Source organism: Rousettus aegyptiacus, unplaced genomic scaffold (genome assembly GCF_014176215.1).
Source record: "Rousettus aegyptiacus isolate mRouAeg1 unplaced genomic scaffold, mRouAeg1.p scaffold_m13_p_14, whole genome shotgun sequence".
In the NCBI taxonomy this organism is placed as follows: Eukaryota; Metazoa; Chordata; class Mammalia; order Chiroptera; family Pteropodidae; genus Rousettus; species Rousettus aegyptiacus.
Window position 1 is genome coordinate 7,826,017 of NW_023416289.1, and position 11,853 is coordinate 7,837,869.

At 43.3% G+C, this 11,853-nt stretch overlaps 2 protein-coding genes across 8 annotated transcripts in view; both read left to right on the forward strand.

Moving 5' to 3' along the window:
* Positions 1-2,200, forward strand: part of RSPRY1 (ring finger and SPRY domain containing 1) — a 39,089-nt gene extending 36,889 nt beyond the window's left edge. For all 7 annotated transcript variants that reach the window (XM_016128485.2, XM_016128483.2, XM_016128484.2 and 4 more), the window contains one exon: positions 651-2,200. In XM_016128485.2, coding sequence (XP_015983971.1) covers positions 651-747 — 97 coding nt within the window. In that variant the 3' untranslated portion in view covers positions 748-2,200. The remainder of the gene's footprint in view (positions 1-650) is intronic.
* A 3,506-nt stretch (positions 2,201-5,706) lies between these two features.
* LOC107501915 (ADP ribosylation factor like GTPase 2 binding protein) lies at positions 5,707-11,385 on the forward strand. Its single transcript, XM_016128500.2, has 6 exons — positions 5,707-6,002; positions 6,734-6,795; positions 8,073-8,179; positions 9,113-9,198; positions 9,380-9,476; positions 10,003-11,385. The coding sequence occupies exons 1-6, from the start codon at positions 5,965-5,967 to the stop codon at positions 10,102-10,104; spliced, it is 492 nt and encodes a 163-aa protein (XP_015983986.1). The 5' UTR covers positions 5,707-5,964; the 3' UTR covers positions 10,105-11,385.
* Positions 11,386-11,853: the final 468 nt, after the last annotated feature.

Here is an 11,853-nt window from a genome sequence, read left to right on the forward strand (position 1 = left end):
TAAGGCAGTTAAACAAGAGAAAGAAAAGGAGAAAACTGGAAAGAGGAGCGGATCATCATTTGGAGATTATATACCTGGGCACCAAGAGAATTGATCGAAAGCCTGTTAGCATCAATGTGACAACTGAATAAGCTAGTTGGTTACAAAAAACAGTAGATTGTCTATGTATGAATAGCAACCAGTTAGAACATATAATTGATTCATTTTACAATAGTCAAAGTGGGGAGCTATCTAAGAATACATACCAAGAAATTGCGGTACTTAGATAAAGAAGAGTTAAACTACCAAAGAACGTGATAGAAGACTTGAATAAATAGATCTGTTCTGAGATAGGAAGACCTCTCACTATTGTTAAGTGATGGTTTTCCCTAAACCCTAAGTTTAATTTAGTCCATATAAAAAGGGCAACACGATTTTTTTGTTGTTGTTCTAGAATTAGAAATATCAAAAGTTTATGTGATACTAAAGCAAGAAAATTTTGGTAAATAAGAAGTATTAGGGGGTCCTACCCATGGGAGGGAGACTTATTTATTTATAGGTTTACTTTTTTTAGCCATTATTACCTTTTCAAGTAACAAGCTTATCACTTTACATTGAGTCAGCAGTACTTTTGAAGTATTGACCTAACTGATGTTTATCTTTCTCCTCAGTGACCTGTGCATGGATTGTGCCTTGCAACTGGAGACCTGCCCATTGTGTCGTAAAGAAATAGTGTCTAGAGTCAGACAGATTTCTCATATATCATGACACACATGAAGAGGCATCATGGACTTATTTCTACTCAATTCCAGCCAATGTTGAAAAGAAAAACAGAAAAAAACAAAAAAACCCATCTCTAATCAGTTGTATGCACATTGAAACTTATAGCCATGGCCAGATTTTATGCTAAAAAATGGTAGTTTGTCAAGGACAAAATTCTCTTAGAATCTAACCCAACTTGCCAGCCCTGAGAAATTCCTTTTAAGGCCAAGGAAAGCTGAATGCTAACAAGCTAGGCCTGCGGTACCTCCATGGAAAACAGTAGGGGACAGTCAGCGCCCTCCCGAGAGCTGCAACCACGCCGGAATTTTCCATGTTGGGTTCATTTGATTGTTTAGCATAGGAGGTTTTGTCTCATTTTCTAAAGTTTTCTTTTGGACAGAAGTCATTATGGAGAAGTTTAAATGACAGCATTTCTGGGTTAAATATAACTTCCCATTGGTCAGAGATACTGGTGTGTTAAGTGCAGATATTGCACTGCAAGACTTGAATCTATAAAACTAGGATCACACAGGTCAATACTATAAGCAGCATGGAGGGCCTGAAAGAAGGTGCACAGACTGTAGAAAAAAACCCAAATTTTTGATATTTCACTGATTCCAAAGAACATTCTAGTTTTTTTTAACTGCAGAAAATTGCTGGTATTTTCACATTCATGGTATTTCTATCCAATTTCAGTACCCACATTTTGTGAGGAAAAAATGTTTTAACAATGCAGGAGGAGTTCTTAAATTAATTGCTATGTTTGGAGAAAATTTGGTATTTAGGGTATTTTTAAGGTACCATCAAATCAGGTTTTTTGTTTTTGTTTAAAAAAAATTTTTTTTAATCAGTATTGTTCTTGGAAGTAATATACTTTGAAACTCTTGAACTCTAATAGTGTCATAAACTCTTAGAGGACAGTCTGAGAGCACGTATTCATATTGTTTTAAATAAATACATGTTTTGAATAGTAAATTCAATCATGGATTATTGACTATGTCTTCATCAAAAGTGTTAATCCCTCTCAGGGTCTCTGGTGAAGACCTTCAAGAGTTTTGTTTTTTCTCCCAGGAAATTGGAAGGTAGAATTGTAAATTCATAGAACTTATTTTATAATGGTGTACCTCAGCAGCTGCCTTTCAATTTATGCCAAGTCCTTACTGAGTTTATACTTGAATAGTAAATATGTCTTCTGAGTTTTACAGTGTCTTAAACTCAATGCACATTTTTTCTTCCTCTCCCACCCTTCCTTGTTTGTAGTTCATTAAACTGTCCTATCACAGAGCTGATTTCCTTCCTGGCCGTACTTGTTGGGGTGCTGGACTTTTTCCATGTCTTTAGTCTTCCATAAATTCAAAAATATATATAAAAAAAAATATATATATATATATATGTTCTCTAGCTTGTGGTGAATACAGTAATTTGCATTGAAGAAATAAATTGCCTTTTTTGACTAAGATTTCACAACTTTCATTGATGCCTGCTCTAAGGTTCCAAGACATCACACTCTCAGGTTCAAGGGCTACTTTCCGGGATAGGAGAGAAGCAAGTATTAGAATTAAGAAGCAACGTTACACTTACTCACCCAGCCAATCTTTAATGAGGACCTACTATGTTCTGCGCATTGTGCCTTTGTGGTATACAAAACATCTATTCATGGAGCTTGCTTACATGTGGTTGTGTTTATTGTAATACATTATTAGTACCTTGAAAAAAAAGAATAGGGTGCTATGAGAGAGAAAGGGAGGCTTAATTGAGATGGCAGGGTAGAGGAGGGTAGAATAAACCTCACTGAGGAAGCAATAATAGTAAAAACCCGAAGGAAGAGGTAGGACATGGCCAGGCAAAGAGACTAAAAACAAGCTTCTAGAACTAGGTAGCCTCATAAACATAATCTTATAGGCAAATTCAGGACCAAGGGAGCTCAGCGTGCTCCAGGATCTCATGGACGGTGACCCCTGCAGCTAGTAAGTAGGAATGAGTGGGTAGAATTACATGCTCTGGTGGTGTTAAGGATTTTGTATTTTACCCTAAGTGCAATAGAAAGTAAAGGAGTTTGAGCATGTAAGTGCTCTTGATCGTTTTAAAAGATGGCTGTGGCTTCCATGTGGAGAATGGAGAGGGAGGAAGGCGCAGGAGAGAAGACAAGCAAAAGATGGAAGTAGTAAGAACAGTAAGGAGACTTCGAAGGAATCTAGCAGAGAGGTGAAGGTCTGTAAATTCAGGGGGGATAGAGAAAAATAAATGGAATTAATAGGTAATCTGTCGGAGCCTCTTAGCTTTCCAGATATCTATCTGCCCTTGAACTTTCACATAAGTTGGTCTGCTTTTCCAGTTCTTTCAGACCATAAAACAAGATTTTAATATTAAATTAATCATTCAGGACGGAAGCAAAATGTAATCTTGGAGCTACTTCAAAGGGAAAGACCTTTATTCCACACAGAAGAGAAAAAACTAAGAATTAACAAGCTATGTGGAAAAGAATAAACTATGTTGTGCACTGCTTGTAAGCATTTTAAGAGAAATTGAAACCCAGGCAATTACTGATACATTGTCCCAGAGAGAAAAAGAAAAAAATATTTTTTATTTCCCAGAAATATCCCCAGGATTCCAGCCCCTCCAAAAAAAATATTTTTAATGAATTGTTCCCTTTTTTGAATGATATTGATAAAGTAAGGTCATAGTGTCATTTGCATAATGTCAGGAAACAGTGGTTCAATCACAGAAACCAAAACAGTTTCACTGGCAGAAAATGACTATTGCATGAATTTCAACTATCTTGAATATGTATCTGTGAAAACCAAGATAGTCCATTTTTTTTCTATTAAAACAATCTTAATGCTTACCCAAAAATATTTAAGGAATGAGTATTAATGGAAAACATTTAATACAGTCAAGTAAAAAAATATATATTCAAGTAAATTTTTAATTTTTCTACAAAAAGTCCACCATTCTATTTTTGCAGAAAAGTAATATGTTCTGATTCCCAGGAGTTTTGTTTGGCAACCCAGGAACCGCGGCCGTAAATACACATCATGATGATTAAAACAGAAGTGAGCCCGAACCCAGGTTCCAGCCCCAGGATGCCACTTGTCACCAATATGCAAGTACTCCTAAGCCTTGCTTTCCTAATCTGTAAAATGGAGATGATAATACTCCCCTCATAGGGTTTTTGGGGGGTTTTTTCCTAATAGAAGTTCAAGTATTTCAAAAGGAAACAATGATTCATCAATGTTTAACACCATTACCTGGCAAATGCCTGAGTAAGTGGGTACCTAGGACTATTTATCCCCATTTGTTCTTAGAGCCAGAGATGGTCAAGTAGATTAAAGATGGTCATATATTCTTTGACATTCCTCCAATCTATAAAATGAGGTTTATGTCTCTTCCTCTTAAACCTTGGTGGGCTCTGTGTCTGCTTGACCAATAGAATTCAGCGGAAATGACACTGCTATTTCCAGTCCTAGACCTTTAAGTGACTGGCAGCTTCCACTTCCTGTCTCTTGAGATATCTGCTCTTCGACCAGCCACCATGGTATGTGAAAACCCAAGTATCCCTGGGAAGAGCTACATGGAGAGGAACTGAAACTCTTCCACCCCAATCCTCTGAACCAACACACCACACTGAGCTCCCAGCCAAGAGCCAGCACTAATTGGCCAGCCATGTGAGTGGGCTTGGAAGAAGCTCCTCTAGCTGGGTTCCAGCTGCCCCAACTGATGCTGACTGGAACAGATATAAGCTGTCCTGGCCAAATTGCAGATCAGTGAGAAAAGTAATTGTTTTAAGTCAGTAAATTTTCAGGTGGCTTATAACAGCAATAGATAACTAGAATAGATGAAAATTTTCTCCTCCACTCTGAACCCATACATAACAAAGCACTAGAAAGGGTGGGCAAGTTCATTTAGTCCAAAAGAAATGTGGTTTATAGAGAAAGTAGGTCATGAAGAAATCTGCTGAGTTTTCTTTGAGCTTTGTGACCAGTGCTGGACTTAAGCATAACTCACCCCGGTTATTCAGCAAACCTTTTTAGATGCCTGTTTTCTACTTGGTGCTAAGCAGAGTTAATACCTCTGAGAATAGATCTCCCCCTGGATATAAGAGTATCTTGATAATAATTTCTAGTTCCAGATCCCACTGATATTTACTTTACGTCCATTCAAAATGTCAATTCATTTAGGCTGGCCATCTGACCTTCGGATGAAACCTAAGCCATACCTGAAATCCCTGTAGACACGTACCACACATTTGACCAAAAGGTATAATGCAACCGGAAACATAACGCCTAGTAGTCCAATCAAGAGAAATCAGCTCTAAAGAATCTTTTTTTGCAAAATTTGGCAGTGTCGGATCGAACTCTTTTCTGATTGCATTGTTCAAAGAAGTTCTGTCAACTTTTATGTGGCCTACTTAGCCAAGGGACCAGTTAATTGCCTTATAATCTTTATGATGCGACTGTGATCGCTGATGTAAATTACGACTTCCACTTATTGCGGTGAGGCTTTCCTTCCACAAGAGGGAGTAACTGCCTTGCAAATCTGACGTCTGCATTATCTGATTAAAAAAGCTAAGGAGTTGGCTTTCAAGAGATTTGCAATTTATAGTGTTCTTAAACCTCGCTTTAAACTAGTCTTCCTCTTAAATCTTGTAATTTCTAAATGAGGAAATCGAGGCCCTTGGCTTATATTTCTCCCTCCATAAAACGGGGCGACGTGAGATTTAATCGCCGCTCAGCGTGTGAACACGTCAGCAACCCGTTGTGCTTACTGAGGCCCAGCTTCCCGTCGCGACTAGATAGCCTTTTCCCTCACTTCCTTTCCCTATTTTGCCCCGCCCTCACGTCGGGCAAAGCGCGTCTGTCATTGGCTGTCGGACCCACGAGGCGGCGGAAGGGGTTGCAGTGACCATGGTAACGGGAGGCGGGGCGCGGCCCCGGGAGGTCTGTTATCGACGCAGGGTCCCTGCGGCTGCAGCGGCTCGCGCGGAGGCCTGGCGGGGTGTGGAACCCCCGCCGGCGCGTGGCTGCAGCCGGAGACCCTGAGGCCGCGGCCCGGCGCGCAGGCGCTGACCGGCTGGGCGGTGGCCTCGGCGGCAAGGCCTCCCCGATGCCGGTTGGGGCTCTGCGGAGCGGAACGCAGGCTGGGCCCGGGCCGCGGGCAGGGTAGGAAGCCGACGGGCCTCCTTGTCCGCGCAGGGTGGATGCGGTGGCGGCGGCGGCAGCGGCGATGGACGCCTTAGAGGAAGAGAGCTTCGCGCTGTCCTTGTGAGTGACAACGCCCTGAAGCCTGGAGGCTGGGACTCGCTGGCGCTCGGCCTCGGCCCTTTGAAACGGGAGTCCTCGCGGGGTTGGGGGACCGCCAAGGCTCAGCCCATATTCCCCGGTGTGGATTCTGCCGCTGCTGCGACCGCTGGATTTAGGCCCGGGAGTGCGGGGCGGGTGTCGCGCGTTTATCAAGGCCTCCATCACAATCCTCCGCCTCTAAGCTTTAGTCGTCAGCAGAGCCTGGCGGGTTTGAGCTGCCAAGGCCGGACCACGGGTTAGAGAACCCTCTACCGCAAGGGGCTCCTGATCTAATTACGCCCCACCCCCGGCCGGTATCGAGCCCGCGCCCGATTCACGCTCACAAGTAGATAGGTGTGGGGTGATCGTGAAGATGCGGTGAGTAGATAGAACCCGTGAGAAATAAATGCGGAGGAGTCTGAAGATGTCTCATGCGACGCTTTGCTCCTTACATTCGTCCTTTTTGTAATTACTTGTTTCCCATCAGATTTTCTGAAAGTGGAACCATTGCATTCGTGTTTGATGCCACAGGTGCCTTCAGTGTGTTTTATTCTGTTTGGAATTGCTAGATTAGACAGTAATCATTTTAATTGTTGAAACAGTGATAGGAAGTTAATTGTGCTATTCTTTTTTCTTTTGTGCATATTGAAAATATCCATTTTTTTTTTAAACGAGTTATTTGAAATAGCACCTAATCCAGGCTTATTTTTCAGCTCTTCCGCTTCCGATGCAGAATTTGATGCTGTGGTTGGATACTTAGAGGACATTATCATGGGTAAGCGTCCTTGCCACAATCTGACTTGTGGTCTGTTTAGTTCTTAGACCCTTGCTTTTAAGGACATTGAAATCAATTTAGTTTTTAAAAGAGGGAAAACATCAAGCTGCATATAATTTTAATGTAGCTCAATGTAATATTAAACCTAACTGTGGTTTGTCTTAGAGGCAGACAGCCCAATGACTCCTTAAAACAACTAACACCTGTCAATTCAGGAGTTGGGAAAGAACTTTCAGGTAATCATGAACCTAGAAGTGATGGGGCTCCTGGCAAAACTTCAGGAAATACTGACCTACTTTATTTCAGAGACTAAGAACAATTTCGTTTTTTTAGTTTTTAGTTGTAATAGTTTTGTGACATAAACCACAGCACAAATGTCCATGAAGAAAGCAAAGTTGTCATACTTCAGCTGGTTCCGTATTGTCCTAGATTATGAGTTCCTGTTTGTGGGTTCATTTTGGCAACCCTAAGTCCTACTGAAAAGCAGTAACACACTGAAGGATTAAGACAAGTATGTGAAATTTGAGAAAACTTTCTATATTGACTTTAAGTTTTCTGAGAATTAGGAAAAAAACAGTTATTTGGTGTTACTAACGTTGTTTTTCAGTCTAGTTTAGTCTGAAAATCACTGACCAGGTTTTTGTACCTACAGATCCAGTAAAGGTCCACACCCTGAACCCTTAAAAAGATGTTTGTAATTCATCTAAAGTCCACCTAGTAATCCTATATATTAGGTACTATGATCATTCTCGTTTTTCAGTCGAAGAAACTGGAGTTTAGAGAAATTAAGTAAGATGCCCAAGGTCACACAGTTCTCAGTGGCTGAGACAGGATTTGAACCCTGGCAGTCTAGTCCCTGTCAGAGCCCATACATTTCACTACACTGTTGCCATCACTGCTGCTGAAATTATATTAAAATAAGAGAACCATTTCATTCCTTTCTGGTAATGTGAGGGAGTTCCCAAGCCGCCCTGATGATGGTTTTGGTTGCACAACCAAATGAAGATACTTAATGCCATCAAACTGCACACTTAACGGTAAATGTTAACGGTGATCAAAATGGTAAATGTTGTGTATATTTCATTACAATTTGGAAAATAGAAAAAGACTGGATTGGTCTGTTTCCACATTTAACGCTTTGCTGATATACGTTTAGCTTTTCCTCTCCTAGAGACTGACCATTGAGAAACCAGTTATGACATATAATTCCTGCCTATTTATAAATCAGAATTGGGTTTAGTCTCCATTAAAAAATAAATTTTCCTATCGTGGTTCAGATGACGAGTTCCAGTTATTACAGAGAAATTTCATGGACAAGTACTACCAGGAGTTTGAAGACACAGAAGAGAATAAACTCACCTACACACCTATTTTTAATGAATACGTAAGTAAATTTCTATTTCTCATACCAGAGATTAGAATTTCTTTAATCTCTGAAATTTGCTTTACTTTTAAAATCCCACCAGGACCCTGCCGGGAATAGTAATTAGAATCTGGTTTAGTTCTCATCTCCCGTTCTTTCCTCCACATGGCTTTTGGGGCTGTTTTCCAAATGTTTGATGAGTTTGTGAACTTCTATTTTAAAAGGTATGTGGCTTTACTGTAATCCTGCTTTCAGGTACTGTACGTGGGGACACACTGCATTTCTATTTGGCATTTTGACCTTTTGGCTTTCACAGTTTGTTTCTGTCACATAATTCAGCCAGGTATGTGTGACTGTCAGGTAAAAGTAAAAACCAAGACCACTAACTAGCTGGTGGCAGAACCAAAACTAGAACCCCCAAACCTCGACTCTTAAACCTGGGATCTTTCTGCTCTGCGGAAGGCCCGGGAGCCTCCTGGAATGATCTCAGCTGTCCGAGAACGGGTTTGAGCTTCCAGGACTTTCTTTTCTTAACATAGAAGTTTGGCGCAGGCGGCGCAGGTTTCCTTAAGCCACGCCTCAGCTTCTGAGCACTTCGCAAACGGACTGTAAGCCTTTGTTCCCGTTCTTTTTGCACAGATTCCATCTGCCTAGGAAGAAAAGCCCCACTTCATTCCTTCCTTCCTGCCGTGGGGTGGGAGCCCGGCTATCTCTACCTACCTGAGAGCATTCATTCCCCTTAGCCGTATAATTACCTGCCGGTGCCTCTCTCCCTCGGTGGGCCAGGCCGGCTCCTCCTCCAGGACAGGACAGGAGCTGTGTTCTGTTTCTTTGGCATCCCCAGCATTCAACATGGAGCCTGTCACATAAAATGGGCTCTTAGGACGAGCTTTCTGAAAAGAAGTCTTGTTTTCCTAAAGCACATGTGGTGTGACAGATCCTTCCCACTTCCAGATCTCTCTGGTAGAAAAGTACATCGAAGAACAGCTGTTGGAGCGCATCCCTGGATTTAACATGGCAGCTTTCACGACGACCCTGCAGTAAGTCGCGCTTCCTCCTGCTTCAGGGTTTGTTTTTTTCCCCCAGTGCTTGGACATCAAGGTTTAGAGCGCTTGGTGGTTAGGGCCCGGGTGGGAGGGCCTCCGAACCCTCGAATGAAATCTCGAAGAGACAGAGTCTGTTCCGTCATTTATCATGAAACAGCATCCTTTTCTTCTGCAGGCACCATAAAGATGAAGTGGCTGGTGACATATTTGACATGCTCCTCACATTTACGGATTTTCTGGCTTTTAAAGAAATGTTTCTGGACTACAGAGCAGTAAGTCACTCTCACCTATTTAGTTAGCCACATTGTACCACATAGAAAGTTCCAAGTACTGTTGTTGAACAAACCACCTCCTGTGCTTCTCCCTGTGAAACTGGCCGGTAGCAGCTAGCAGGTGTGAGAGGGGTGAGCCGCTGTCCCCCAGCTGGGACCTGGTTCCCGTACTGAGGAATTACAATCTCATGTTTTGGCGAAACGGGTCCCAGGGACTCTTTGCGTCCCTAAATAATCAAAAGGACAAAACCAAAAGGCAGGTCTAATTCTGCCTTGCCTTTCATATAATATGGGCTCTTAAATAGGAAAAATAACTGTTGTTCAGCGAGGAGAGGTGCATTGTTTAAGCGTGACCAGGGCCAGTGCTGAGCAAAATGGCAGTCGTCTCGCCTTCCTGCGGGCCCCCTGGCGGTCCCGCTCCCACCCTGGGAGCCGCCTTCCCCAGGGCCAGGGTTCTGAGCTGGGAAGGACTTCTTTTCTCGATTCCTTGCCTCTTGAAGCTGTTGTTTTTCTTTTTTCTGTGTAGGAAAAAGAAGGCCGGGGACTGGACTTGAGCAGTGGTTTGGTGGTGACTTCGTTGTGCAAACCATCCTCTGTGCCAGCCTCGCAGAACAGCGTGCGGCACTAGCTCCCTCCAGGCAGGGGGTTTGCCCAGGACCGTGGCAGCCCGGGATCCTGCGAGAGGCTGCGGCTAATGACGGAAAAAATACATCTCGGAAAGACTAGCTCTGCTCTGCAACTTTTCATTAACGTTAAGTATTGATGGGTCAAAAAAAAAAAATTACCTGACCCTCCTGGGGCCAGTCTCTCCTGAAAAACCTTGTGTTCAGTAACCCTAGTACCCCTCCCCAAGCAGACCCCCCTCTCAGGGGCTTCTGAGCTGGGCTGGTCTGGAGCAAGCCCCCAGCCAGCCAGCACCCCCCTGGGGGGCCCGCACCCAGCGCCAGCCCCGTGTCCCAGCGGGCTTTGCGTGAACGTCTCTGTGCACTCCCGGCTTTTTCCACGTGTCGCTTTCAGTCCTGCAGCCTCAGTGGTGTTTTTGACTGTTGGAGACTCTTCATCTAGGATGTCACTCGAGCCAGCTGCCCGTCGCCGTTTCTGGCACTCCTGTCGTCACAGCTCGGCCGGGCCGTAGGTGTCAGCTGAGAAGGACATCCTTTACCTGAGAGCTGCACGTGAAAATCAGTTCCTGGGCTGACATCTGCAGTCCTCGTATCACCCTCTCTTCTGCTCGTCCTAATGTCGTCCCCGTGTCTAGAACCCTCTTTAAACATTTTTGAAAAAAATATTTTTATAGATGAATACTCAGGCTAACTCAGTGGACGTAATCTTGGAACTTCCACGATTACCCACGTAAAGATCAAAGTATTATATGCTGTGTGCGTTTTAGTTGTCAGTGCCGTGGAAGCAAAGACGCGCGCTCCCGGCCTCCCGGGCCCCGGTGCGTGTGTGCTCAGCCCGGAAGGAGACGAATGGTTCCCTTTCCCTATAGCATGTTAAGTGTTTATGCCGCTTCGCTCAAAACCCTCTCTGTACAAACTAGTTCGTTAGGTTTTCTGTCGGGGTTGGGGCTCTGTAGGTCCTTCGTCCTCTCAGACACTCCCTACCAAGGTGGGGTTTTCCCGGTCATCTGTCTGCTTGGATTTAGTACACTGGTGTAGTACAGTGTCCGATAGAACATTATTGACCAGGAAACAGGGACATCACATCTCTAGACAGAGGGAAAAACATAGTAGTCCAATTCCCAGTGTGTACCTTAGATTTTTTTTTTTTTTTAGTAAAGAATCTACTCATTGTTCATTGGCTATTTTGATTTTAAAGAGCTGTATAGGCTGTGTTTTCTGTACCGATGTGGCGCTCATTAAATACTTTTTGTATTACGAGTAAAATTTGAGGTGTCTTGTAAGAATCATGATTCTCAACGAGTCATTCCTTATCTTTGCTGCAGCTGCTGCCATCGCGTTAGTACTGCCTACGTCTTTCAAGCCCAAGGCTCTCAGAGTCAGCCTTTCAAAATGCTCCTTCTCCTGGGCTTGCTTTCTCCCCTTATTCTTTTTATCAGTAGGACTGCCCAGTTCAGGCCGGGCATGTCAGAAGCACTTGAAGACTCATGGGTCAGTCCACCAGGTTGAGAAAGGTCAGGTGGACAAGTCCAGAAATGAAATTATGAAAAAAGAATGAGAAGACAAACAGTTTTCATCCTTTTCCACTCAGAGGAGGAAGCAGGCAAGCTTGTTGTGATTTCATATTAGAAGATAAGTCTTCTAATTTCTTTTCAAACAAACTAGAAATCTGTCCCTCCATCCACACTGGAACTTATGTTATCACGTACTACCTGGGGCTCGGGCCTGGCTTGGGATGAGAGAGCCAGACATTC